Source organism: Sus scrofa, chromosome 5, assembly GCF_000003025.6.
Source record: "Sus scrofa isolate TJ Tabasco breed Duroc chromosome 5, Sscrofa11.1, whole genome shotgun sequence".
Lineage (NCBI taxonomy): Eukaryota > Metazoa > Chordata > Mammalia > Artiodactyla > Suidae > Sus > Sus scrofa.
The window spans coordinates 21,563,149-21,587,548 of NC_010447.5; the positions used below are offsets into that span (position 1 = coordinate 21,563,149).

Here is a 24,400-nt window from a genome sequence, read left to right on the forward strand (position 1 = left end):
TCCAAAGTCCTAAACAGCTATATTTAGGGCAGGTGCGAGCCTCTGCCCAGCCCTGCAGCAGCTGCACAGTTCTGACAGCTGGGCTGCCTTTGGCCTGGCGTAGAGGGAGGCCCAGGGTCTGCGGGGCTGTGCTTGCCCAGTGCTTCTCCAGCCTAGCAATGGCCACTGGGATGGGCTTCAGGAAGGCTGGCCCCAGCCTGATCCCCCTGCCGAACAGCCACAGGTAAGAGAACACAGAAGGCATCCACAAGATGGAACTGAAAGCAAATTAATTTATAAAAAAAAAAAAAAAAAAAAAAAAGGAAAAGAAAAGAAAAAGAAAAAAGAAAATTTACAGAAAACTTTTGAACAGAAGGAAAGTGCCAAGACGCGGAGGAAGAGAAACATGGGGACATGAGGATCACAGGGCTTGGTGGGAGGGACTGGGAAGAACTGGTGGGGCCTGGAATCACATTTGCCTTTGCATCAAGGACGAAGAGGGGAGAGCTGGTACCGGGGGGCACTGGAATCCGGGGGAGCAGAGCCGGGCTGCCAGCTATGAGCCAGAGGTCGGCACAACCCTAGGCTGGGTGCCCCTCCCCCACTGCTGCCCCAAAGGCCAAGGGAATCCCTGGCTCCCAGCCAGGGTTCCGATGGTCTAGGTGGGAGAGGGAGGAGGAGGGAGGGGTGACCTAGCAAGTCATAAGAAGGAGGTGCTTAAGTGCTTTTTGACAATTTCACGTCTTAAAACCTTCCCGTCCCCTTCTAGCCCCCATCTCCGTGGCCCCTGGGAGCCCCCGGGAAGGGGGCAGAATAGCCCCCAAATGCCCTTTCTTCCTCTACTTCCTACCACAGGAATCCCCAGAATGTTTCCCCACCAAATACACATACGCTGACGTCAACTACGCAGGTGACTTTTAAAAACACAAAACTGACATTCAGAGGGAAAGGGGTCATTGGCTGAGCTGGGGTGGCCTAAAACAGCAACACTGAGGAAGCGGCAGGAGAGGTTAGTGGGAATAAACTGGGGATGGGGTGGCCAAAGGGGATCGGGAGCTGACTCGGTCACTAACTTGGGGCTGGAGGAGACGGATTCTGCACCCTATTCTATCCCAGAGTTCTCCCCAGAACCTCAGTTCCCCTTTCCTAAAACTGTCACCTCTCTCCTCCAAAAAATGTAAAAGTTGGATTTTTTTTACAGTGGGTGGAGGGAGCTCCAATGTGACTTTTCTTTATCTCTACTTCCTTTTGAAGGGCTTTTTTTCATCCATAAAAAAATGCAGTAGTTTTGAGGGGGTACACCCTTAGAAGTGGTTAATTAGAACCTTATATAAACACCTCCCCAGCCCTTTCTTTGAGGGCAGCATCCCCATTCTATCTTCTCTCCCAGACATTAGAAACATCTTTGCAGCAGAAGTCCTTGAATAATCCAATATAAAAACGCATGCCTCTGACAGGCACAGTGGGGGCTCTGGAGGGGCAGAGGAGCTTTCCTTACGTAGTGATGAACTCTCCAGGCTGGGGAAGGGTCCCAGTGGTGGGGAGAGGGCTGCTTCTGGAACCTTGATCTCCTTGGGGGGTGAGGGGGAGAGATGTCTGGCTGGCTCCTCACTGTGGGGGTGGCACAGGGGTGACTGTGCCTGGGCTCGGGGCCGTGGGATCTGGAGGCAGGGGAGTGCCTGGGTCTGTGGAGAGAAGGAAGCTGTGTCAGCTGGGGTGAGCAGGAGAGGGGGGCTCCAGACCCAGGCCACCAGGAAAACAATCGGGCATGGCATGCAATGGACAGGAGATGGAAAGAGTGCCCACAACGTCCAATTTCCTTCCCCCAAGACCCCCTCCTCCCACCACGCGCTGGGGAAACTGGTAGACCCCAAATCACCCTCCTGCCCCCAAGGGAACTCTCTAGACGGGGCACTTGAACGTGATGGGAACAAGCAAAGGCGATGGCAGTCATCATGCAAAAAAGTAGCTGTTTTTCCAGTTCACAGCTGAGATGCTCTGTGCCACAGGACTCCTCCGTGACCCACCAGTGACAGGCCCCAACGTCATCCCAGAAGTGGCAGCTGCCAGGCTGGGGAATAGTGGAGGACAGCCAGAGAGGCCCTTCCCTCCTGATTCTAATTTGACCAGAGCGTTCAAAAAGGATCACAGCAGCTCCAGTACCTGAGCCCCGCCCCACCTGCCCTCCAGCCCTCGGGTGGGCCCCTCCCCCTTCCCCTCTCCCCTCCAGGACCCTTCTCACCTGGCAGTGGGCTGGCACTGGGCAGGAGGTTGCCCTGAACAGCTGCCACAATGGCAGGGCTCTGGGCTGCGGCGGATCCGAGCCCCGGCCCGAGAGGCAAGGAAGATGGCATGGTGGTGGTCGCCGGCAGGTTAGGATGTAGAGGGTTCGCCATGGACACAGGCAGGTTAGGTGGGGGGAGAGTGGCCGGGGCGAACGGGAGATGGTGGTGATGCCCATGCAGGTTAGGAGGAGGGGGGAGGTTAATACTGATGGAGTCGGCTAGGCTACCAAACGGGATGATGGATGGAGCAGGGGGGGGAGGCGGCATGCCAAAAGGCAAACCCAAAGGAGCATTACCCGCCACGCCTGGGTGCCCGCTGCCTGGCACTGCCCCTGGCATCATTGAGGGAGGAGTTTGTTGGTTGGGAAACGGTGAGGGGCCTGGGAATGAAGAGGAGAGATAGGGAATATTAGAGGCATATAATCTTACTTGGAAACTCACTTCCCCAGCATGCATAACCAAGCCACTCCTAGGAACCACCTCCCTGTTTTTTTTTGTTTGTTTGTTTTTTAAACTAGAATAAGTAGTAAATCCTTGGGATAAAATTCCAAGGATCTGGTTTGGGGAAGGATCCCTGCTGACTCAGGGACAGAAGTGAGATGGATCTGTAGAAACTGAGGCTGATCCTTGACTCCAGTCCTATCACAACCCCTTCGAACGGAACTGAACACTCAGCCAGACCACTCCAAGTTGGAGTGAGTTCCTACAACCCATCACTTACCATGGGGTCCAGGGGGGGGTACCCCTGGTGGGACTGCCCCAGGCTGGGGGGCTCCAGCTGGTTGTTGCTGCTGTGGCCCCACAGCTGACCCTGCCGGCCCAATCTGTTCAGAGGGGCCCAAGCTTCCGGGAGGGGCCCCGCTGCCGGCAGGAGCAGGGGCCACAGAAGCCGGAGCCATAGCCAAGCCATGGACAGTCGGTGGCCCTGCAGCGCCTGTAGGTGGGATAGGCTGGGAGCCTGGGGGCAGGGCCGGTGGTGGCTGCTGCTGCTGTTGGTGCATTTGCTGGAAGTGCTGCTGCCGGGCCCGCATCTCTGCATACTTTAGCTGCTCCATGTGGAAGGCTTGTCTGTCGGCCAGGAGCTGCTGCCTCTGATACTCGAGCTGCCGGGGGCCACATGAGTATTGTTACGCAGGTTTACACGATCCCAAAGGCAAACCCCTTGCCCCCTGCTTTGTCTTCGGACAAACCTGCATGCCCATTCCGACAGGTGCCCACACCAAATCTCAGTCTTGTGTTTGGCTTCCTCTGTCCTCCCCCAGCCTACCCCCTCAAATCTCCCCGCCAGGTCCCTGGCTGCCCACCTCACTGCAGTGGGGTTAGTTTGGTGGTAACTCTTGTTCTTTTCAGCTCCAAAGCTTTGAATCTGTCATTACTTTAATTTGGAAAATGCTTCTACTAGTTCCTCTTGTCAATTCATGTTCTTTCCTTCCTTCAAAACTGGAGGAAGGCTCATCATCCTTAGGAAGCCTTCCCAGATCAGCTCAATAGCCTCTGCCCTCTTGGCTTTTATTCTGTTCTGTCTCAGGATTTGTGTGTGTGTGTGCTTTTTAGAGCTGCATCCACAGCATATGGAGGTTCCCAGGCTAGGGGTCGAATCAGAGCTGCAGGTATCGGCCTACACCACAGCCACAGCAACACCAGATCCGAGCCACATCTGTGACCTACACCACAGCTCATGGCAACGCCGGATCCTTAACCCACTGAGTGAGACCAGGGATTGAACCTGCATCCTCATGGTTACTAGTCAGCTTGTTTCCACTGAGCCACAATGGGAACTCCTCTCAGGATTTTTATACTTGATCAGAAATCTCTTAACTTGCATCTGTGAGCTATGTTGAGCATTAATTGTTTTCAATGTCTCCATATTGTACACTTGATGCCTCTAACTAAGGAGATCAGTGTCAGAGACACTGTCTTCTATTTCTTTTATATTTTCTCAAAATCAACACTTTATCCTTCCCATTTCCTTTCCAAGTTCACCTCCTGGATCTGGAGCCCTTACCCTCTCATGATGCCTTAAACCTGTTCACTCAACAAATCTTTACGGACCGTCTACTATTGGCCAAGCACCGTTCAAAAACCTGGAGACACAGCAATCAAAGAACCGACTAGAACCTGGCCCCAGAGCTGACACTGGGGACTTGGGCTCCAGGCTGTACCTGTGGGTCACCTGTCCTTAACCACCTGGGCTACTCTGCTCTGCTGTGAAGCCCTGTCAGCCTCAGGCTCTCTGCACTGCTGCTCCCTCCATCCTAAACAGAGGGCCAGCTCAGCATCAAGGTGGGACCCTGGGCTCCTCGGACTCCGCTGGGGACACAACTCACCGCTTCTCGCTCCCGGTCCATGATCGTCTCTAGCTCCTCAAAGTGCCGGAGTTTGATCTCCAACTTCTTCATCTGGGTTTCCACCAGCAGGGCCACCAGGGATTTGATCTTCCTCTCCTCAACGGCAGCCAAGTGCTAAGAAAGGAGGGGTGGGCCAGCGGTCAGCAGGAGGACCCAGCTGAAGACGCTCCAGGCAGAGAAGGGTCGTGCGGAAGCGGGCAGGTTTTAAGAAAGAACTTGCTGTGGTCACAGCGCAGAGAGTAACGTGGGCTTGACTGATAAGTAGAGGGTAGGGACAGGCCCAATAGCAGAGGCTTAAAAAAGCTTAGAGAAGGAAGTGCCCATGGGGCACAGCAGGTTAAGGACCCAGTGTTGCTGCAGCTCTGGCACCGGCTGCAACTGTGGTGCAGGTTCAATCCCTGGCCTGTGGACTTCCACACGCTGGGTGTGGCGATTAAAAAAAAAGCTTAGATACAGATGGCCAACAAACACATGAAAAAATGCTCAACATCGCTGGTTATAAGAGAAATGCAAATCAAAACTACCATGAGATATCACCTCACACCAGTCAGAATGGCCATCATTAATAAATCCACAAATAACAAGTGCTGGAGGGGTTGTGGAGAGAAGGGAACCCTCCTGCACTGTTGGTGGGAATGTAAACTGGTACAGCCACTATGGAGAACAGTTTGGAGATACCTTAGAAATCTATACATAGAACTTCCATATGACCCCACAATCCCACTCTTGGGCATCTATCCGGACAAAACTCTACTTAAAAGAGACACGTGCACCCGCATGTTCATTGCAGCACTATTCACAATAGCCAAGACATGGAAACAACCCAAATGTCCATCGACAGATGATTGGATTCGGAAGATGTGGTATATATACACAATGGAATACTACTCAGCCATAAAAAAGAATGACATAATGCCATTTGCAGCAACATGGATGGAGCTAGAGAATCTCATACTGAGTGAAATGAGTCAGAAAGACAAAGACAAATACCATATGATATCACTTATAACTGGAATCTAATATCCAGCACAAATGAACATCTCCTCAGAAAAGAAAATCATGGACTTGGAAAAGAGACTTGTGGCTGCCTGATGGGAGGGGGAGGGAGTGGGAAGGATCTGGAGCTTGGGCTTATCAGACACAACTTAGAATAGATTTACAAGGAGATCCTGCTGAATAGCATTGAGAACTTTGTCTAGATACTCATATTGCAACAGAAGAAAGGGTGGGGGAAAAATGTAATTGTAATGTATACATGTAAGGATAACCTGACCCCCTTGCTGTACAGTGGGAAAATAAAAAAAAAAAAAAAAAAAAAAAAAAAAAAGCTTAGAGAAGAGATGACCGAGTCTCCCTCCCTCGACCAAAAGGCAAAGAAAACAGGTCAGCACTGTTTAAAGGATGACAAGGAGGGATTTCTTGCAGGTGATGTGAGATCAGAAAAGGGGCATCTCCTTCCTTGGTCCCAGGGCCTCACCTTGGCCTTCACGGCGGCAGCGGCCAGGGCGGCAGCAGCAGCGGTGGAGAGGTTGCCCTCGCCGATGTCCCGCTCCACCTTTGTCTTCCTTTCCCCCTCCGATTCCACCTCCTTCAGCACTTCCTCCTGTCCTTCCTTGGGCTCCTTCTCCTTCTCAGGATCAACTGGGCCAGGAAAAGGGGGGGTCAGTCCTACAGCCTCGCTCCATTCCTGGACCCCAACCACCACGCTGGAGGCTCACCAATCGGGTCCCCATCACTCTTCTCTGACTCCTTCTCGCTGTCACCTTCTTTCCCTTTCTCGTCATCCTTCTTGGGCACCTCGCTGGTCTTCTCCTTTGCTTCTTCCTCCACAGCCCCAACTCCTTCTCGGGGTTCCTGGAGCCCCAGGGAAAGGAAAGGGGAGACTATTAGGGAGACTGGTTTGCATACGGAGGGCCCAGACCAGGACCTGAGCTTATGCCCCTCACAAGGAAGGCGACCTGGCTTCAGGATGCAGCCCCATCCAAACCCGGCCCTGCCAGAGCTGGATGGAGCCGGCACCCTGACCACAGCTCCTACCTGGCCCCCTCCACCCTCCCGGCCCCGTCAGTCCCGCTATACCTTGGGCTCCTTCTTCTCCTCTGTGGCCTGGCCCTCTGCCCGTGCCTCGTCAGTCCCGCTCTCCTCTGGGCCCAGGGGAAGAGGAAATGGGAAATGTCTGACAGTCTGTCTACCATGCTCTTCCAACAGCCCCTTCTCCTAGCCAAGACCTTAATGACAGGACCGGGGGGAGCCACGGTGCCTAAGGGAAATCGCTGGGGAAAATAAACCCCCACCAATCCTCCCCATGCATCTTGTGCTCCGAGGCCCGAGGATGGCAGGGATGGTGTGGGGAGGCAGGTGGCTCTGTCTCCTGGCAAAAATGGAGTCTGGGACCTGGCCAGGCCTCACCTATCCGCTCTGGCTCATCCGAGGTGGTTCCTGCAATGCCGCTGCTTTCCAAGCCAAAGGCTGGGTCGGCCTTGCCTGTCACTTTGGCTGCTTCTTCTACTTTCCGAACGTGGGCCTCCACCAAGGCCGTGGGTACCTCTTCCTTCATTTTGGAGAACTCTTCTGCAAGACCCAGAGAGGATGAGGCTGGGAGCGGGCAGGTGGGCAGTTCTGGCTCTCCCAGTGAGAGCTTCTTCACAAGCCCGGCACATCACCTAAACCTGCAGGGAGCTGGACGGGCGCCAGGACTGAGGCCAGCAGCAGACAAGGCCAGGAAGGCAGCCAAACTTGAGGGAGAGAGTTTTATGACCTGCGTACCCAGCCCTTCAAACGCAAACGACAAGGGGCTGGAGCCCCCCTGCATTACCTAGGGCTGACTTGGCCGCAGCAGAGGCCACTCGAGGATCGACGACAGAGGCCAGGAAGGCAACGGTGCTCATCACAGGGTTGCCTGACTGGCTGAAGGGGATGGGCTGGTAGGCCAGGGGGCCCAGGGAGGCCTCAGAGTCCTCCAGGTAAGGGTCTTCAATGGGAAGCCGAAGAAAATGCAAGATGCACTCGTCCTGCGTGCGGCTTCCCACATGCTCTGATACCTTGTTCCAGTCATCTTTGTACATTTCCAGTGCCTGGTGGTAGTGGAGACACAACTTCACTGACTCAGCCACCTTCCATGAAGGTCAGCCCCCCAACCCACTCAATGGAGCTGCTTCAGAGCTTTCTAGGCTGTGGTATTTGTGTACTCTGCTGAGTCCGAGGGCAATCTCCAAGTAGCACTAAGGAAGGACAAGGAGTTAAGGAAACGGGCCCAAGTCCCTGGGCCTGGAGCTGGTCCCTGGGGCAGGTGTGATGAGCGCCAGGAAGGAGAGGAACCGGGGCCAGATCACACTCTTCCCACTCATGAGTGCGGCTGGCAGCCTGGCTGCTTCCGTTTTCATACGACTCGCCTTCCCTTTTGCCCCAGTTACCTCCAGGAGTAGCAGCGTCTCCTGTTCGGTCCACTCTCGAGTGGCACTGGCCGCAGCTTTGCTCTGCAGGAGAAACACAGGCGGGTCAGAGGGAGGCGGCCGTGGTCGTGGCCTCGAGGAGCAAAGGTGCGTTGCCCCCGGGGCAGCCCGAGACGCCCTACCTTGGAGGGGACGTTCTTCTTGGTGTACATGTCTGTGCGCAGTCCGAAGTTCTGCATGTCTGTCGGTTTCTCCTTGCCTTTGTCCGGGAAGTTGAGCATTTGCTGGGAAGCAGAGGTCTGCTATTTGTGGAGGGAAAAGAAAGAGGTGAGTCCGCGTGCCCGCCAGGAGCCAGGGGCAGACAGACAGAGAGGACAGACAGAAGGAGCTTCTTTCCCACAGCCAGGGGCACCCCTGGACGGGACTTCCTCCCTCACTGCTGTAGCTCCTCTGCTCTCACGGCTCTTCTTCCCGGGCAGGGGCCCCCCAATAAAGGGGCAAATAAGAAGCCCAGCGGGGTCTACACCCCACCTACCAGCTCTGGCTTGCCCTTAGCCGTCTCTGGCACCAGGTCATCCAGCTCTTTGCCCTTTCGCCCAGCCTTGGTATCAGCATCAACCTGGCGGCCCTGGGGGACAGAGCTTGGCGTCATGGAGGCTGGGCAGGAAATGACCAAGCCGAGGCCCTGGAGGCCTCAAGACCAAATGCTGGGCAGCCCGCAAGCTCGGGGGGCACTCATGCCACTGTTCCGTGTTCCCTCAATGGTTAATTAGATCTGCAGTTGGCATGATTTCCATTTGTATTCACAGGTATCTTTACAGGTTCTCTTAGGAGCTGGACAAGTAGGTTCTAATCCTACATGTGTGACCTTGGGCAAGCCACATAGCTTTTCTCCTCTAAATTGTTGTAATGTATGAAATGGAAGTGGGAAAAAAAAATGGAAGTGATAAAAATTATGAAGCAAAAATGAAAAAATGTTGGAAATGTGACAAAGGTAAAAAATTTCATGCAACTTCATTTTAAGCCATTTTTCTCTCTCTGCCCCATCCCCCTAGGTTAGCCTGTCTGCTCCCTGAGGACAGGAAGCATCTCTTCTCCCTCAGCAAGTCCTCACAGTCTTAGGTACAAAGGCTGAGAGAGGGTGCTAAGCACACGGGGCTGAATCCTGTGGCCCTTGCGTCCTATGGGAAAGGAAGAAGCCTCAAAACACTTCTGAACCATTACCCTAAAAAACCAGAAAAAGAAAAGTCCAAAGAAGGCCCGTTTTGCCCACCCCCACCCTGACCCCACAGCCCCTCACCCTACCTGCGGGGTCTTGGGCTGCAGAGGCACCAGCCCCGATGGTGTGTCCGCCAAGACGTGGAAGTGAGAGGTGGGCGGAGGCCCCATTGGGGTTGGTCGACTCTCAGCGTCCACCTGGTAGTTAATCAGACCCCACTGTTCTAGGAAGGCATGGACCCTGTGAGGACGGAGGCAGAGACAGGGTCACATGGGACAGCCAGACAGTACTGGAGGAGGAGGGCTCGGGTGGAGGTGGGGGCACCCTCTTCTCTGCTCCTTCTACTCCCCAAAAAGTCCCACCTACTCCCAGCACCTAAATGCCAGTGACACTCAAGTCTCCATTCACAGCTGTGGCCCCTGCATGTCCACTCGCCCACTAAACATCTCTTCTTGGGTATCTCACGGGATAAGGTCCTTCACTACAGACATGCCCCTTCAGAGAGTGAAGGACTCACACTCCAGAGAGTGCCCCGCATGCCCTCAAGCCCCCCACACCCAAACCTGAACTTCACCTTCCCCAGAGGTGTTTTTTCCTGCTCGTCCCCATGCACCTTGCTGGCCTTTCTACTTCGGCCAAGAAGCATCTGCAGGCAGATATTCTCACATCCCCCCTGCCCCCCTCACGGCCCCTCAGCTGCAGACACACCTCATGATGGCACACACATCACCCGCCAGGTTCCTGCGGCAGGCGGTGGATGTGAGATACTCTTGGGGGTTCAGGCGGTAAGTGTCGATCATGAAGTTCCGATAGGCCAGGTAGCTTAGGAAAGAGAGGGATGAACGAACGATGAGAGGGCTGAAGGGCAGGAAAAATGCTAAGAGAGCCAAGGACTCCTCCTGTGTGACAAAGCAGAGAACACCTCCTCTACCTCAACACACACTGTGGGGCTACTTGATGGGGTTTTTAGTTACATGAATTAACTCCATGGCCGTACTTGGGGATGTTTCATCCAACGTGGTTTTTTTCCTCCTTTTTACAGCCACACCTGCAGCATATGGAGGTTCCCAGGCTAGGCGTTGAATAGGAGCTGTAGCTGCCGGCCTACACCACCGCCACAGCAATGCTGGATCCGAGCCACATCTGCGACCTATGCCACAGCTAGCGGCAATGCTGGATCCTTAACTGGAGCAAGGCCAGGGATTGAACCTGCATCCTTATGCAGACTATGTCAGGTTCTAACCCACTGAGCCACAATGGGAACTCTTCACCCAACTTTTGAACAGGAATCAAAAGGTAAGAAGAGGTGCCCTTAATTCCAAAGGCATATGTTAAAGGAAAGTCCTTAATCAGTGCAACCATTTAGTCAGAGCGGCATGGTATTAAGAATACATGATCTGGAGTTCCTGTTGTGGCCCAGTGGTAATGAACATGACTAGTATTCAGAAGGACACAGGTTTGATCCTTGGCCTCAGTCCATGGGTTAAAGATCCACTGTTGCTGTAAGTTCTGGTGTAGGCTGCAGATGTGGCTTGGATCCTGCATTGCTGTGGCTGTGGTATAAGCTGGTAGCTGCAGCTTCAATTCAACTCCTAGCCTGGGAACTTCCATATGCCACAGGTGTGGCCCTTAAAAATGAAAAAAGAATACATGTTTGTTTGTTTTTTTCTTTTTGTCCTTTTTTAGGGCCACACCCTTGGCATATGGAGGTTCCCAGGCCAGGGGTCTGATCGGAGCTGTAGCTACCAGCTTATGCCAGAGCCACAGCAATGGCAGATCCTTAACACACTGAGCAAAGCCAGGGATCGAACCCGCAACCTCATGGTTCCTAGTTGGATTCATTTCCACTGTGCCACAACGGGAACTCCAAGGATACATGTATTTAGCCGTCCCTGCATCGTTTGGAAGTCCCCACCTCAGGGACTGAACCCATGTCATAGCAGTAAGCTGAGCCATAGTAGTGATAATGCTGGATCCTTAACCCATTGAACCACCAGGGAACTCTTAAGAATACATGCTTTGAAGGTGAAAAGGTCTACGCTCAAATCCTAGTTCTACTGTGATGGAAGAGTAGAACTGCCTGTGAAGATTTAGCAGAGTGCAGGGCACGTTGTAGGAGCTCCAAAAATGGTAGCTATGTGTGGTAGTGTTTGAGTTTGAGAACAGGAGCCAGACTAAAGGACTCAGATCCCAGCTTTACTACTCACAAGCTGCATGACCTTTTTCTTCTTTTGTCTTTTTAGGGCCGTACCCTGTGGCATATGGAGGTTCCCAGGCTAGGCGTTGAATCAGGAGCTGTAGCCGCCTGCCTACACTACAGCCACAGCAACGCCAGATTCAAGCCGCATCTGCTACCTACGCTACAGGTCAAGGCAACGCCGGATACTTTAACCCACTGAGTAAGGCCAGGGATTGAACCTGTGTCCTCATGGATGCTAGTCAGATTCATTTCCGCTGAGCCACAATGGGCACTCCCGTGAGCTGCATGATCTTTTTTTTTTTTTTTTTTGGTCTTTTTGTCTTTTCTAGGGCCGCACCCGTGGCATATGGAGGTTCCCAGGCTAGGGGTCCAAGTGGAGCTGCAGCCGCCGACGACAGCCACAGCCACAGCAACACAGGATCCGAGCCACGTCTGCAACCTACACCACAGCTCACAGCAATGCCAGACCCCTAACCCACTGAGCAAGGCCAGGGATCGAACCCGCAACCTCATTGTTCCTAGTCAGATTCGCCAGCCACTGAGCCACGACGGGAACTCCAAGCTGCATGATCTTAAGCAAGGGGCTTGACCCCTCTACACCTCAGTTTTCTTATCAATAAACGGAAGATAACAAGACCTACCCCTAAAGTGAATGTGAAGATTAAATGAGTCAAGGCATGTTGGACACTTAGTATAGTGCCTAGGAGACAGTAAGTTCTCAGAACATGTAGGCAATTACCATCCTTTCCTATTTTAGACCAAGAGTGCAAAATGCAGAACAGGTCTAGTTCCAGCCCTGTGTGAGGATCCTGGTGAACTCATGTCATCTGTCACTACTCCCTCTGGAGAGAGCAAGGCTTCTTTACACACTGCTTTCCCCAGGGAGAGGAGGAGGAGAGAACCACACTAGGATACAGGGAAAGAAACATGGTGGAAGGGAAGGGGGTCCCAGAGCGGGGCAGCAAGCTCATTCAGTCCTCAGGAGCCTGGGTGTAGCACTGACTCATCCCTAACCAGAGACTGCCAAACACGTCCAAAGCCAAGTAGGTTTAGCCAAAGGAGATGAAGACTTCTGAGCCCCAAGTCCACACTTTACAAAATACTTCTCTCCAGAGAGCCCTCTCCATCCCTCAAACCAAACACTTGGGTTTTCACAGTTCCTCCTCCCATTTTTTTTCCATCAAAACCTACTCACAGGGAATAGCAGTAGTCACATTTAAAGCTATTACTTATGCTAGGGACATTTGCATTTTATTTATTATTTTGTTTTCTTTTTTAGCTGCGCCTGTGGCACATGGAAGTTCCCAGGCCAGGGATCAATTCCGAGCCACAGTTGTGTGAACTAAGCTACAGTTGCGGCAATGCCGGATCATTAACCCACTGCACCACAGTGGGAACTCCGAGATACATGCATTTTAGACAGCATCCGTACTTAAGGATGGAAAGGCTCTGTAGGCTGGTAAAAGAAATGGTAGCACACTGGGAGTTCCCATCGTGGCGCAGTGGTTAACGAATCTGACTAGGAACCATGAGGTTGCGGGTTTGGTCCCTGCCCTTGCTCAGTGGGTTAACGATCCGGCGTTGCCGTGAGCTGTGGTGTAGGTTGCAGACACAGCTCGGATCCCACATTGCTGTGGCTCTGGCGTAGGCTGGTGGCTACAGCTCCGATTGGACCCCTAGCCAGGGAACCTCCATATGCCGCGGGAGCGGCCCAAGAAATGGCAACAACAACAACAACAACAACAAAAAGACAAAAGACAAAGAAATAGCAAAAAGACAAAAAAAAAAAAAAAAAAAATGGTAGCACACTGGAACAGATATTTGGCAGAGAAGAGTATGCTTAATACGGCCTCCCAGGCAAATCCCAGAGAGCAGTGGCCAAGTGCTGGGCTGGGGCTGCCTGTGGGCCAGATCACGTCTTTGTAAGCCTAGCACAGTGCCTGGCTCACGGAAGGTGCTCAAGAAATGTTTGCTAAACTGGGTGGAAAGGAGTGAAAAGCGGGCAGAGAGAAACATGAGCTGAGGTTTCCTTACATCTCTGGAGTCTTGGACTTGTTCTTGCCGTTGAAGAACTCGGGGAGAGCCCTCCGCTCTATGGCATGAACACTGCAAGAGAAGCCAGAGTGGATTCAGAAGGCTCCAGTGGAGACATGGGAGCCCCCAAGACAGGAAAAGCCCAGAATGTGGGGCATCAGGAAGGAGATGAGATGCTTAAGGAGAACTTCCCACCGAGGCTGGAAGACTCAACGAGACTCCTAGGGGCGCCCCTCAAACTGAACTGTACCCCCGTCTGTATGGCTAAGGAAGAGATAACTTATTTAGAGGCAGGAGGAGGAACAACACGCTGACCTCTGGCGGCAGGGAAGTAAGGATTTAGGGAGAAGCTGGAGCAACAATACCTATTATAGTCAAACCAGGCAGCGTAGCTGGGGATGATGATGTGGTGGGTCTGTTCGGTCACATTGTCCTCGTGTAGGTCCGGATTCTTGGTCTGCTCTCCCTTGTTCCCCGTACTGTTCTCATCTTCATCCTATGAGCATGGAGGCTGTTGGACTCCGAGCATTCCCATTCCGCCCCCCGGCAGACCCTGCTTCTCCCACACCCAGGAATGCTGGCACTGAAGACTGGGGTGGGAATGAGCTGTTAGGGGCCCCAGGACTCCAAGGGTCAGAGTTTTGAGCAACAGCTGGACTTCGTCTAGGGTGGGAAAAGTCTGGGCAGAGGAAAGTTCTGGGGAGAAGGAACTTTATAATCACAAGTCAGAAGCACAGAGGGGCAGGGCCTCTCTAAACTGGCTCCACCTTGCCCGTAGTCTCCATGCTCTCATCTTCTTGTTCATCTGAAAGAGAGCGACAGCAGAGAGAAGGCAGGATAGGAGGCCCTGCGGGCCAGAGGACAGGTGCGCTTTCTGAAAGGCCCCGCGCCTCCTTCCTCTTGCTCCCCATCTTACCCAGGTCCGTCATGGTGCCTCCTTTGACCGGGGCTGACTCTGAGTCCTTCTTAGTGTTGACTGCCAGAGGAGAGAGTCATTTTACCAGGCAGTTTCTGCCCAAATCAAGACCTTGCCTCTCCACTGTTAACAGTTCCAGAGAGCTCGCTTTCTCCAAAAACTTGTTCCACCTCATCACAAACTGTAGTAATGTCTTCCAGCTGCAATCATTCTAGGGCCGGAAACTCCCCTGCCGCTTTCTCCCCTTCCCCAACCAAAAATTCATTTAACTCAATTTGTTTCTTAAAAAGAAGCATCTTCTACTCTATGTAATTCATCCATCATCCTTGTCTTTGTCAGGCCCTTATTCCATCTATGTGTCTGTAAGTTCTTTTTTTTTTTTTTTTTTTAGTCTTTTTGCAGCATACAGAGGTTCCCAGGCTAGGGGTCTAATCAGAGCTATAGCTGCTGGCCTACACCACAGCCACGGCAATGCCAGATCCGAGCCGCGTCTGTGACCTATACCACAGCTCACGGCAACGCTGGATCCTTAACCCACTGAGCAAGGCCAGGGGTTGGAACTCCTATATTCTTTTTAATCTTATCCTTTTTGTTTTCCCATTTTTAGATAATGTATTAGTGTGTTTATAATGTTCCCAAAGTAGTGGTAAAGGGTACATGTATATAACTTGTGCTCAATATTGACAGTGGTATTTAATCCAAAAGACCTTTGGAGACAATTACTGTCAGGCACAGAGCACAGTCCACAACCCAGACAGGAATATGAAGTTCGAGGATTGTCTGTGGTGATGAAAATGGTTTTAATAACCAGCTATGTTGAAGGGAAAGAAGCCCTAGACCTGGAGCTGGGTCTGGGAGGTCAGGTGGTTTGACCCAGGACAGGGAGGATGGGGGTGGGGGTGGGGTCCAGGAGCTTGGCTGGGCCCATACCTGTTTTGGGCAACGTCACCTCTTCCACATTGGGAACCGGTGAGGGCTCATCCATGTCCTTTGTCAGGTCTTCTTGCTCCTCTTCTCTGTGGCCACGCTTTGACTTGGTGTAAGGTGTTGAGGGACTGGGAAGGAAAGAGAGGGAAAGAGAATCCTGTCATCTCTGGACAAGGAATCCCTGGAGGGAGAGCTTCAAGGGAAGGGAGGCAAGAGGGACTCCCAAAGGGTCTGTGACGAACACCATGATAAACATAATGAACATTGCCCAGAGTTCCCATCGTGGTGCATCGGAAACGAATCCAGCTGGGAACCATGAGGTTGCAGGTTCGATCCCTGCCCTTGCTCAGTGGGTTAAGGATCTGGTGTTGCCATGAGCTGTGGTGTAGGTCAGACACGACTTGGATCTGGTGTTGCTGTGGCTGTGGCGTAGGCCGGTGGCTACAGCTCCAATTAGACCCCTAGCCTGGGAACCTCCATATGCCGAGGGAGCAGCCCTAAAAAGGCAATAAAAGCGGGAAAAAAATAACACTGCCATATGGGACACATGCAAATTGCTAAGAGAGTAAATCCTCAGAGTTCTCAGCATAAGAAAAAAAGTTAATTTATTTTTCTCTGTCTTTAATTATGTTATCTACATGAGATGATGGATGTTCATGAACTCACAGTGATAATCACTTCATGACATGCGTAAATCAAATCATGATGCTGTATGCCTTAAGCTTATACAGGGCTGTATGTCAGCTACACCTCAAAAAAACTGGAAGGGAAAAAAAAAAAGAGAGAGAGAAAATCCGGGGGCAGAGCCGAGCAAAAAGAGGAAACAATCACTACAGAGTAAAGGGAAGAGGCAAAAGCCTCGAATTTGGAGATTAAGCTCTCTTTGCGCTTCCCGGTGGCCGGGACCAGAACCAGCCACTTGACAACAAAAGGCCTCCTCATCCTCCCTCTCAGGCTGACCCAGGTTGGGGTCTGGTGGTTACGGGAAAAGCATGGACAGAGCAGTGAAGGCAGGGGGTGAGGGGCTGGCCTACCCTTTCTTGGCATTCTTCTTCTTAGCTTCTGGGGTCGGTGAAGGAGAGGGGGAGCGTTTCCGCTTCTTATAGTTCCCTCCTTTCTTGTCCCGTCGATCTGAATCTGGGCTGTTCACCTGCAGGTTGGAGAATTGCAGCAAATGTCAGCCAACAATCTCTGATGAAGACTTATTCCAAGACTTGTGCTAAGGGCTCAAGAAGAAAAGGAGTTTTCACCTCGTCTGTCAATGTCTTGGCTGATATCTTCTTTCGGCGCGAGACAGGGTTTTTGTCATCATTCACTTCATAGTCTTCCTCATTCATCCATTCATTGAAGGTGTCTGTGTCCAGGATCCACTTTGCGTGAACCTGAAGTACAAAGGCAGACTGTGCTGGAGGGAGGCCTGGAAACCCCAGTTCTGCCTGGGGACCCTTAACAGAGGAGCCTCTGCTTCACCTCCAGAGAGGGGTCTGGCCCTGACATTCTTCTTGGGGAGGGTGGGCATGGACAAGAAAAGCTTACCTTTCTGGGTTTCTCAGGAGTTGGAGCATCTTCCACAGATGCTTCAATTTCACTGGCTGGGATCCATGTGTCGTAACTGCCATGGGAAATTAAGCAATCGATGGGGAGAGGGTGTAGAAAAATAAAGTGCAAAACTTTTACCTTTTCCATTGACAAAAAGTATTGGGTTGCTGGGTTATTTTTTGGTATGACTCTTTCCCCAATTAATTGGGATTCTTTTCATCATAAAGTAATAAAAATGACTATAAAAAATTTCAAAAATAGGAGTTCCCATCATGGCTCAATGGAAACAACTCCAACTAGGAACCATGAGGTTTCGGGTTTGATTCCTGGCCTCATTCTGTGGGTTAAGGATCTTGCGTTGCCGTGAGCTGTGGTGTAGGTTGCAGACATGGCTTGGAACTTGTGTTGCTATGGCTGTGGTGTATAATAGCAGCTGTAGCTCCGATTTGACCCCAAGCATGAGAACCTCCATACACTGAAGGTGAGACCATTAAAAAGACAAAAAAATAATAAAATAAATAAATAAATAAACAAAAGGAGTTTGCTGATGCCTCAGTGAGTTCATTAAGGATCTGGCATTGTCACTGCTGTGGCGCAGGTTCAATCCCTGGCCAGGGAACTTCCACATGACATGGGCAAGGCCAGAAAAAAGAAGAGGAAGAAAAGAATCATCCAAACACAAGGTATTTGTGACATCCAATATATATTTTCTTCCCAATAACTTTTTTCTGTACAATTTTTTTTTATGTAAGTGCAGTGATACCAGGTGGTATTTCACATTCTACTTTTTGCAATATTTATCTACAAATTATCTATGTTATCGCTATCAGTTTAAAGGTTGCAAAATAGCCCACAGAATAGATATAAAAATGAACTGAAACATTTTCCCACTGTTAGATACTGAGATTATTTTATTTGTTTTTTTGTCTTTTTAGGGCTGCACCTGCAGCATATGGAAGTTCCCAGGCTACAGGTCTACTCAGAGCTGCAGCTGCCAGACTATACTGCGGCCACAGCAATGTGGGATATGAGTGGCTTCTGTGACCTACACCACAGCTCACGGCAATGCTGGATCCTTAACCCACTGAATGAGGCCAGGGATCGAACCTGCATCCTCAGTCAGGACCGTTACTGCTGAGCCACAACAGGAACTCCAACAATGAGATTATTTTTAAGGTTTACTTACCAAAAATTACACTGGGATGACCATTTCACACATAAAGCCCCAATCCTTGCCTGCTAAGTCCAAAGTTCCCTCAAGACAGGATTCCCATTATAGGTGGGAAGAAAACAATGAACAGACTTAAAAATAACCCTCAGAGGGAGTTCCCATCGTGGCGCAGTGGTTAACGAATCCGACTAGGAACCATGAGGTTGTGGGTTCGGTCCCTGGCCTTGCTCAGTGGGTTAACGATCCGGCGTTGCCGTGACCTGTGGTGTAGGTTGCAGACACAGCTCGGATCCCACATTGCTGTGGCTCTGGCATAGGCCGGCGGCTACAGCTCCGATTCGACCCCTAGCCTGGGAACCTCCATATGCCGCGGAAGCGGCCCAAGAAATGGCAAAAAAAGACAAAAAAAAAAAAAAAAAAGAAAAAAACACCTCAGAGAGTGCCTTCTTGCTTTTGCCAGATGTTCCAGGGCTTCTCAGTCTGGCTCTTACACTTAAACCTGCCCCAAGGACCCATCCTCACCTGTCAGGATAGTAGCCCCAGTGCAGAAGAACCTGCTTATCCCTCTTCATGACTGGCCGTACCCATTCCTCTGGGGATAGAGACAGAGCAGGGAGAGACGTAAGCTGAAGGGGTATACACACAAGGTCACTCTGTACACATCTCCTGCTGCAGCAGGGAACCTGGAACTAGGGACAGAGGTGGTGAGAGGATTCAGGGTTGAAAGGAGAGAGGAGCCCAGGCCCTGGATGGCTGCTGAGCAGTCCCCCACCTCCTAGTCCAAGCCATCCCCTGCAGTGACCAAGAAAACCCTGGTCTCACCTTCCTCCAGGTTCCCTGGGACAGGACACACAACATGGGAGGCATTGTTCTTCTCCTCAGTGACCGTCCCCTGGATGGCACAAGGAGAAGCAGGTCACTAAGGGCCCCTCTGAAGTACTCATGGGTGTAAATAAACCAAAGTGAGGTCTGACTGCAGATCTGCCTTCCTAACCATATTTTGCTCAGAGTGGTAGCAAAGTTAGCTTTTGCATTCCCTAAGCACGTATCAGTGAGTGGCAGAGAGAAACAACTGGGATTGTGCTAATGATGGAGAAAAATCAAAGAATTTAAAATTGCTACAGTTAACCCTACGACTAGATAATCAATTACGCACGGGAAATATAAAGTCAATTTTATGTCCCTGTATGTCATGTCCCAATGACATCTGCTTGTTATCATAGAGTTGCAAATGGCAGAGATTTCAACAATCTGAAATCAGGCCTCTCTAGCTCAGTGGAAGTAGATGCTTTCCCCTCCAGGCCCATGCATCTAGGACAGTGATCCAAACCTACCAAAACCAGGAAATGAGAAAAACAGAAAGAGAGGCTCTTTCTCCCCTGTGCCCCTTCCCAGGCTTTAATTCTCATATTTTGCCAAGTTTGTAGGGCTACCTCAGGGCTGCTTCTTGTAAGGAAAACATGAGGAAGAGGGTCATGGGGTTTCTGAAACCTCTCCTGATCCATCTACTCACCTGATGTCTCTTGATAATGTCCTTTAATTTCCCTAACAGTTTGGGTTCAATTTCTGGGCACAGAAAAATGTTAGGTCGAGACAGGCAATTATTCTGTGGAAGAAATAAACAGGATGAGATTATAGGAAAGGGGTGTTTTGGACTCTCACTAGGGGAGGTTCTTGACTATTACCTGCACCAAGGACTTCTCAATGGTCATGAACATTTCCACATTGCGGTCCATGCGTGATGGATTCTGGAAATCGTAACGCCGCCTTGTGAAGAGGCAAGAATCCAGTGAGTGGTATAGCTCAAGTCTGGTTACGAGCTTAAGAGACTGTGACTTTTTATTTTTCTTTTTAGGGCCACACCTGCAGCACATGGAAGTTCCCAGGCTAGGGGTCAAATGGGAGCTGCAGCTGCCGGCCGACACCACAGTCACGGCAACGCCAGATCCAAGCCGCATCTGCGACCTAGGCCACAGCTTGAGGCAACGCGGGACGCTTAACCCACTGAGCGAGGCCAGGGACTGAACCCACATCCTCATGGATACTGGTCAGGCTCTTAACCTGCTGAGCCACAACAGGAACTCCTGTGACTTTTTTAACATGGGAAATTAGGAGGCAGTCTTGCCCTCAGCTTTGCCAAAATCACCTGGGATCTGGGGTTCACTGGTTTCAACTCCATGAATCACTTTGTATTTAGTCCAAAAGGACATAAAAAAGTTTGAGATGCAACCTAAGAATCCCTTTTCTTTTCTTCTACAAAACACACACACACACACACACACACACACACACACATACACACTCACTCATTCTTGGAGACTATTTTGGCTCTGACTCCCAGCCCATCTTTCTGACCTAACAGGTCAGGCCTACTGACCTAGCAAAGAAAGGGTCTTGCAAGAATGTCTCTCCTCTCCCACCCTGACAAAGACCCCTGGGAATCCTAAAGCGGGACTCCCTATAAGCTAAATGGAAGAAGCACAGAGAGAAGAGAGGACATCTTACCATCCCTGGTCACTCTTGAATTTGTAGGCAGCTGCAAGTATGTGGCACAGGGAGCCTCCTGCTTTGAAATCTAGGAAACATTTGATCTACAAAATTGAGACAGAGAAGAAGTATGTGAGCGTTACATCCTAAATCAACTTAAGAATCCTTTCACAAAATCCTATGCTGAACTGATTTCCCTCGTGAAACTGGAATTCTTTAACTTTGTGCCGCTGTATCGTGTAGCCTGGAAGATGTGAGAGAAAGAAACCAACATTCACAAGGCCCCCCACGTGCTTTACTGGGTTACATCATTAACCACTGTAGAAACCCTCCAAGGCAGGTGTGTTAATCCCATCGAGAGATGAAGGAACCAAGACTCAGGTATAAATGCCTTGCCCAAGATAACAGAGGCACTAAGTGGCAGAGCCAGGATTTGAACACAAGCCTGTGCAAATCCACACCTTACATGTTTTAACCCTGTCGTGAGCTTCCTGACTGAAGTTAGACACTCTGAAATAACCTGTTGCACAAAGTATTCCCTAGGACAAAGGGAATGGTAAACTGGGGACTCTGCCGAGCCTGTAACACCCCAACCAGGAAAAGGAATGGTAGGAAATACCCAAATCTCAAAAATGATGAAATTTACAAAACCCAAACACCAACTCCCTCTCAGGGTTGGAGGTTTGCTCCCTTGCTTTTGGCACTCACCGGCAGTTTAGTGAGAGGTGCATTGCTGACATGTTTGCCAAAAACTTCTTCCTGAAATTGTAGCAATTGTACAACCAGGCTAGACAGGGACTTGTTGGTAGGTGGTTCAGCTTGTATATACTGGGGAAAGAGGGAAAGAAAAGAAAAAGAGACCCTGGATCAATGGTCTACCACCTCCCTTATTTCCTCCCCAGGAGCTCTGGAAGCATCTAGGGCAGGAAAAAAAGTGTCTTCTTCCCTCATGTCTGGTTTCTATTAAAAAAAAAAAAAAAAAAAAAACGGCAGAAGGGAGGCCCTACATGCCCCTCATCAGGAAGGTAAAATTCTGCTGCCCCCAGTCTAAGCTCCCAATTTTGGGAGATGAAGGTAAAGGCAGTTTCCAATTCTTCCTCAGCTGCACCCTAAAAATGGAATTGCAAGACCCTGATCTCTAGCCAACAGCAATGAGAGTTGTAAAATTCTGAAGATTCAGGGAGTTCAGGCCATGAAAGCAACCTCTTCAAGGCTCTAAGGGAGACAACAGTCTGTTTTGTAGAGTAACTTTGTGGAAGGTCAACATTTCCCCTATAATACAGCCTAATAAGAAAGGTGCAAGGAAGTAAGCTGAAGCAAACAGGCTGAAAGTGAGCTTACACCTTCTGCTTCTGCTAGGACTGGGCACAAATGCCTTCACAGGCTCTCCTAGATGGGAAAGACCAGCTACTACCCAGCCTGGTGGGAAACAGCAAGACAGCATCCGTCCTTTTGGAGGAAATTATTACAGACAAGCAACCCTGGGCCTTCTTAAACATTTCCTTGCTATGCTACCTAGCATCCCAGCCTCCTTCTGTTGTCATTTAAAACGGTGCCAAGAGGCTTTCTCTTTACCTTTTGACCCCTTTTTCCTCAGCCCTAATCACAGAGAAAAGCACACCTTTCACTGGGAGGTGTAAAAAGATCCTTGAAAGAAAAGGTAAATGACAGAAAGAGTTAAGAACTTGAAAGCTGAACCAGGTCACCGGCTGTCAATCCCCCCAGGGTCAGAGCCTAAGCCCCTAGACTGATCTCGCTTCCAAAAGATCAAAGGTAAGAAGCCTGGGAACAAGAGTCTCACACTGGGGTACAGAAAAGCCACACACCCAGCAGCTGTTTGTCAGGATCCTGACACCTGAGAGGAGAGACCTTCCAGAACAGGGCCAGGCTCCTGACCAGGATCAGAGGGGCATTCTCCTAAACCGCCCATCATGCTTCTGACAGGCTGCAAAGCTGAGCAGGAAGAACTGGGGAGCTGAAGGAAAGTCAGAAAGAGAACCCCTAACTGGGGGTAGTGAGAGGAAGAGAGAGGCAGACGGTTTCCAGAGAAAAACCCTATGTAGCAATGTTCCTTTCAACCAGGCCTAAAGACAAAGACACCACCAGGAACAGGTTTGGTAGAAGACAGGTAAGGCTTCTTGAACCCTTTGTTCACTACCTTATTATGTCCTGTTATGGCGTGGGGGGCTACAAACATAAAGTGTATCCTGGTCCTGAACCCCAAACCCAAGGCAAGGCACGGCCAGGTGGTGGGGTGAGTTCATTGTGACCCTGAAAATGGTTTTAGAAGGGGTAGCTGCCTGGAACTCCTACACTCTGCCTTCCAAAGAGGTTCTGTTGGAGCGGTAGAGACAGGTGATCTCGGGGTGGGGGCCTTTCTCAGGCTGATGAGCAGTCAAGGGCCTGCTCTGTGGCTGTTTACCCTTCTGCTTTCATCATCTCTCTCTGAACATACACAAAGCACAGGAGAGGCCTCAAACCTGCTGGTACCTGGCTCCGTGGGGAGCTCTGGCGGGCACCGTGGCGGGCACGTTGTAAGGGCGGGGGGTAGGGGGGGTGCCCATTCGGCACCGGGTCCACCCTGGCCGTCTCTCCCGGAAAAGCCCGGAAGGCGATGGCTTGGATGGGTGGGCAGCTGGCACCGGGACCCGCCGGGGCAACGGAGAAAAACAAGGGGCAGAGGGCGCAGCCGTGGGGGCGGGGGTTGGAATCAGCGGCTGGGGGGGGCAGTAAAAGAGGTTGGGGGAGGGGCGCGGGGCGGCGGAAGGCGCGCAGGGGCTGCTACGGCCGCCGCGGGGGAGGGGCCGCGGGCCGCGGGAGGGTGGGCAGGATCCGGGGGGCCGCGGGGCCGCGGTCCCTTTGTCCCGCCCCCAGCCCCCGCGCGGCCCTGCTCACGTACCTTCTTGTAGTTCTTGCCAAGCCAGAGCCGCACGTTGTCGAACTGGGTCACGGTGTCCGCGGCCTCGTAGTACTTCACGTTGGGGCCGCCGTCCTTCTTCCGCACCGCCATCTTCTCGGGCTCGGGCCCCGCCGCCGCCGCCGCCGCCGCCGCCGCCGAGGCCGCCCGCCCCGCTCAGCTCAGCTCCCGCCTCCTCCGCCTCCTCCTCCGCCCGCCTCCCGCCGCCTCCCGCCGCCGCGGCCGCCGCCTCCCGCCGCCTAGGCCGGCCCCGGCTCGCGCAGCGCCCCCTGCCGGCCGTCAGGGCGCGGCGGCGGCGGCGGCGGAGCCCCGGGAGCGGGGCGGACCCTGGCGGCCTCCCCGGCGGCGGCGGCGGCGGAGGCCAGAGCTTTGGGGAGGAGGCTGCTTCCTGGAGGGGGCGCACACTCCCCTGAGATCCCTTTTTAACTGAAGCCTTTTCTTGCTTCTCAGCCGGGGGAGCGGGGTACACTCTGTACCACGCCAAAGCGTTGCCCCTGCCTAAGGAGCCCCCAGCCCATGACTGCGACTGCTTTCGTAGCTATTAAACCGACAGAGTTCCTAATTCCAAGGAACCCCAGGTCTTTTTCCCCAAAAAGATCCTTCCTTTCATCCATCCCCAAGAGACTCCCGTTTAAACTCTCCGGAGCCTCCATCGCTCCTAACTCCTTGTCCCAGGTACCCCTCTCACCCCATAACCCGAAGAATCCCGGAGCCGCTACCGTGGGACCCAGCCCCTTTCCCCCAACCGCTTCCTCTGCAGGCCTCGCCATCGCCTCCTAAATAGCTTGGCGCTCCTTAAGACCCTCGTCTTCGCTGGGTGGGAGCCCCTCCCTCCTAGGGTCACCCGGTCCGCTTGACTCTTCCTTTGAGCCGCATGGAGGAAGCGGTAAGGAGCGGGGTGGGAGGAGGTCATTGGGTTGTGTATTAGGCCTGGCCCAGCTTCTCGCTGTCACACGCCCTTCCTGGTCGCTATGCGGACCCCTTCT

At 51.9% G+C, this 24,400-nt stretch overlaps 1 protein-coding gene across 11 annotated transcripts; it reads right to left on the minus strand.

Moving 5' to 3' along the window:
• On the minus strand, positions 278-23,642 carry SMARCC2 (SWI/SNF related, matrix associated, actin dependent regulator of chromatin subfamily c member 2). Of its 11 annotated transcripts, none has more exons than XM_021092849.1 (30): positions 23,397-23,616; positions 21,206-21,325; positions 20,516-20,601; positions 19,696-19,777; positions 19,524-19,616; positions 18,833-18,902; positions 18,533-18,602; positions 16,837-16,912; positions 16,551-16,682; positions 16,335-16,450; positions 15,304-15,428; positions 14,374-14,433; positions 14,225-14,262; positions 13,823-13,953; positions 13,458-13,529; positions 9,932-10,045; positions 9,310-9,463; positions 8,540-8,632; positions 8,187-8,303; positions 8,026-8,088; positions 7,428-7,686; positions 7,022-7,183; positions 6,692-6,756; positions 6,331-6,466; positions 6,090-6,253; positions 4,592-4,726; positions 2,986-3,367; positions 2,561-2,644; positions 2,222-2,287; positions 877-1,664 (listed from the first exon to the last, which is right to left on the minus strand). In XM_021092849.1, the coding sequence occupies exons 1-30, from the start codon at positions 23,505-23,507 to the stop codon at positions 1,588-1,590; spliced, it is 3,453 nt and encodes a 1,150-aa protein (XP_020948508.1). In that variant the 5' UTR covers positions 23,508-23,616; the 3' UTR covers positions 877-1,587. The 11 variants fall into 11 exon arrangements, with proteins under 11 accessions (XP_001929203.4, XP_020948512.1, XP_005655681.1 ...); XM_021092848.1 differs by having other exon boundaries at positions 8,187-8,306; XM_001929168.6 differs by lacking the exon at positions 2,222-2,287 and having other exon boundaries at positions 278-1,664; positions 8,187-8,306; positions 23,397-23,629.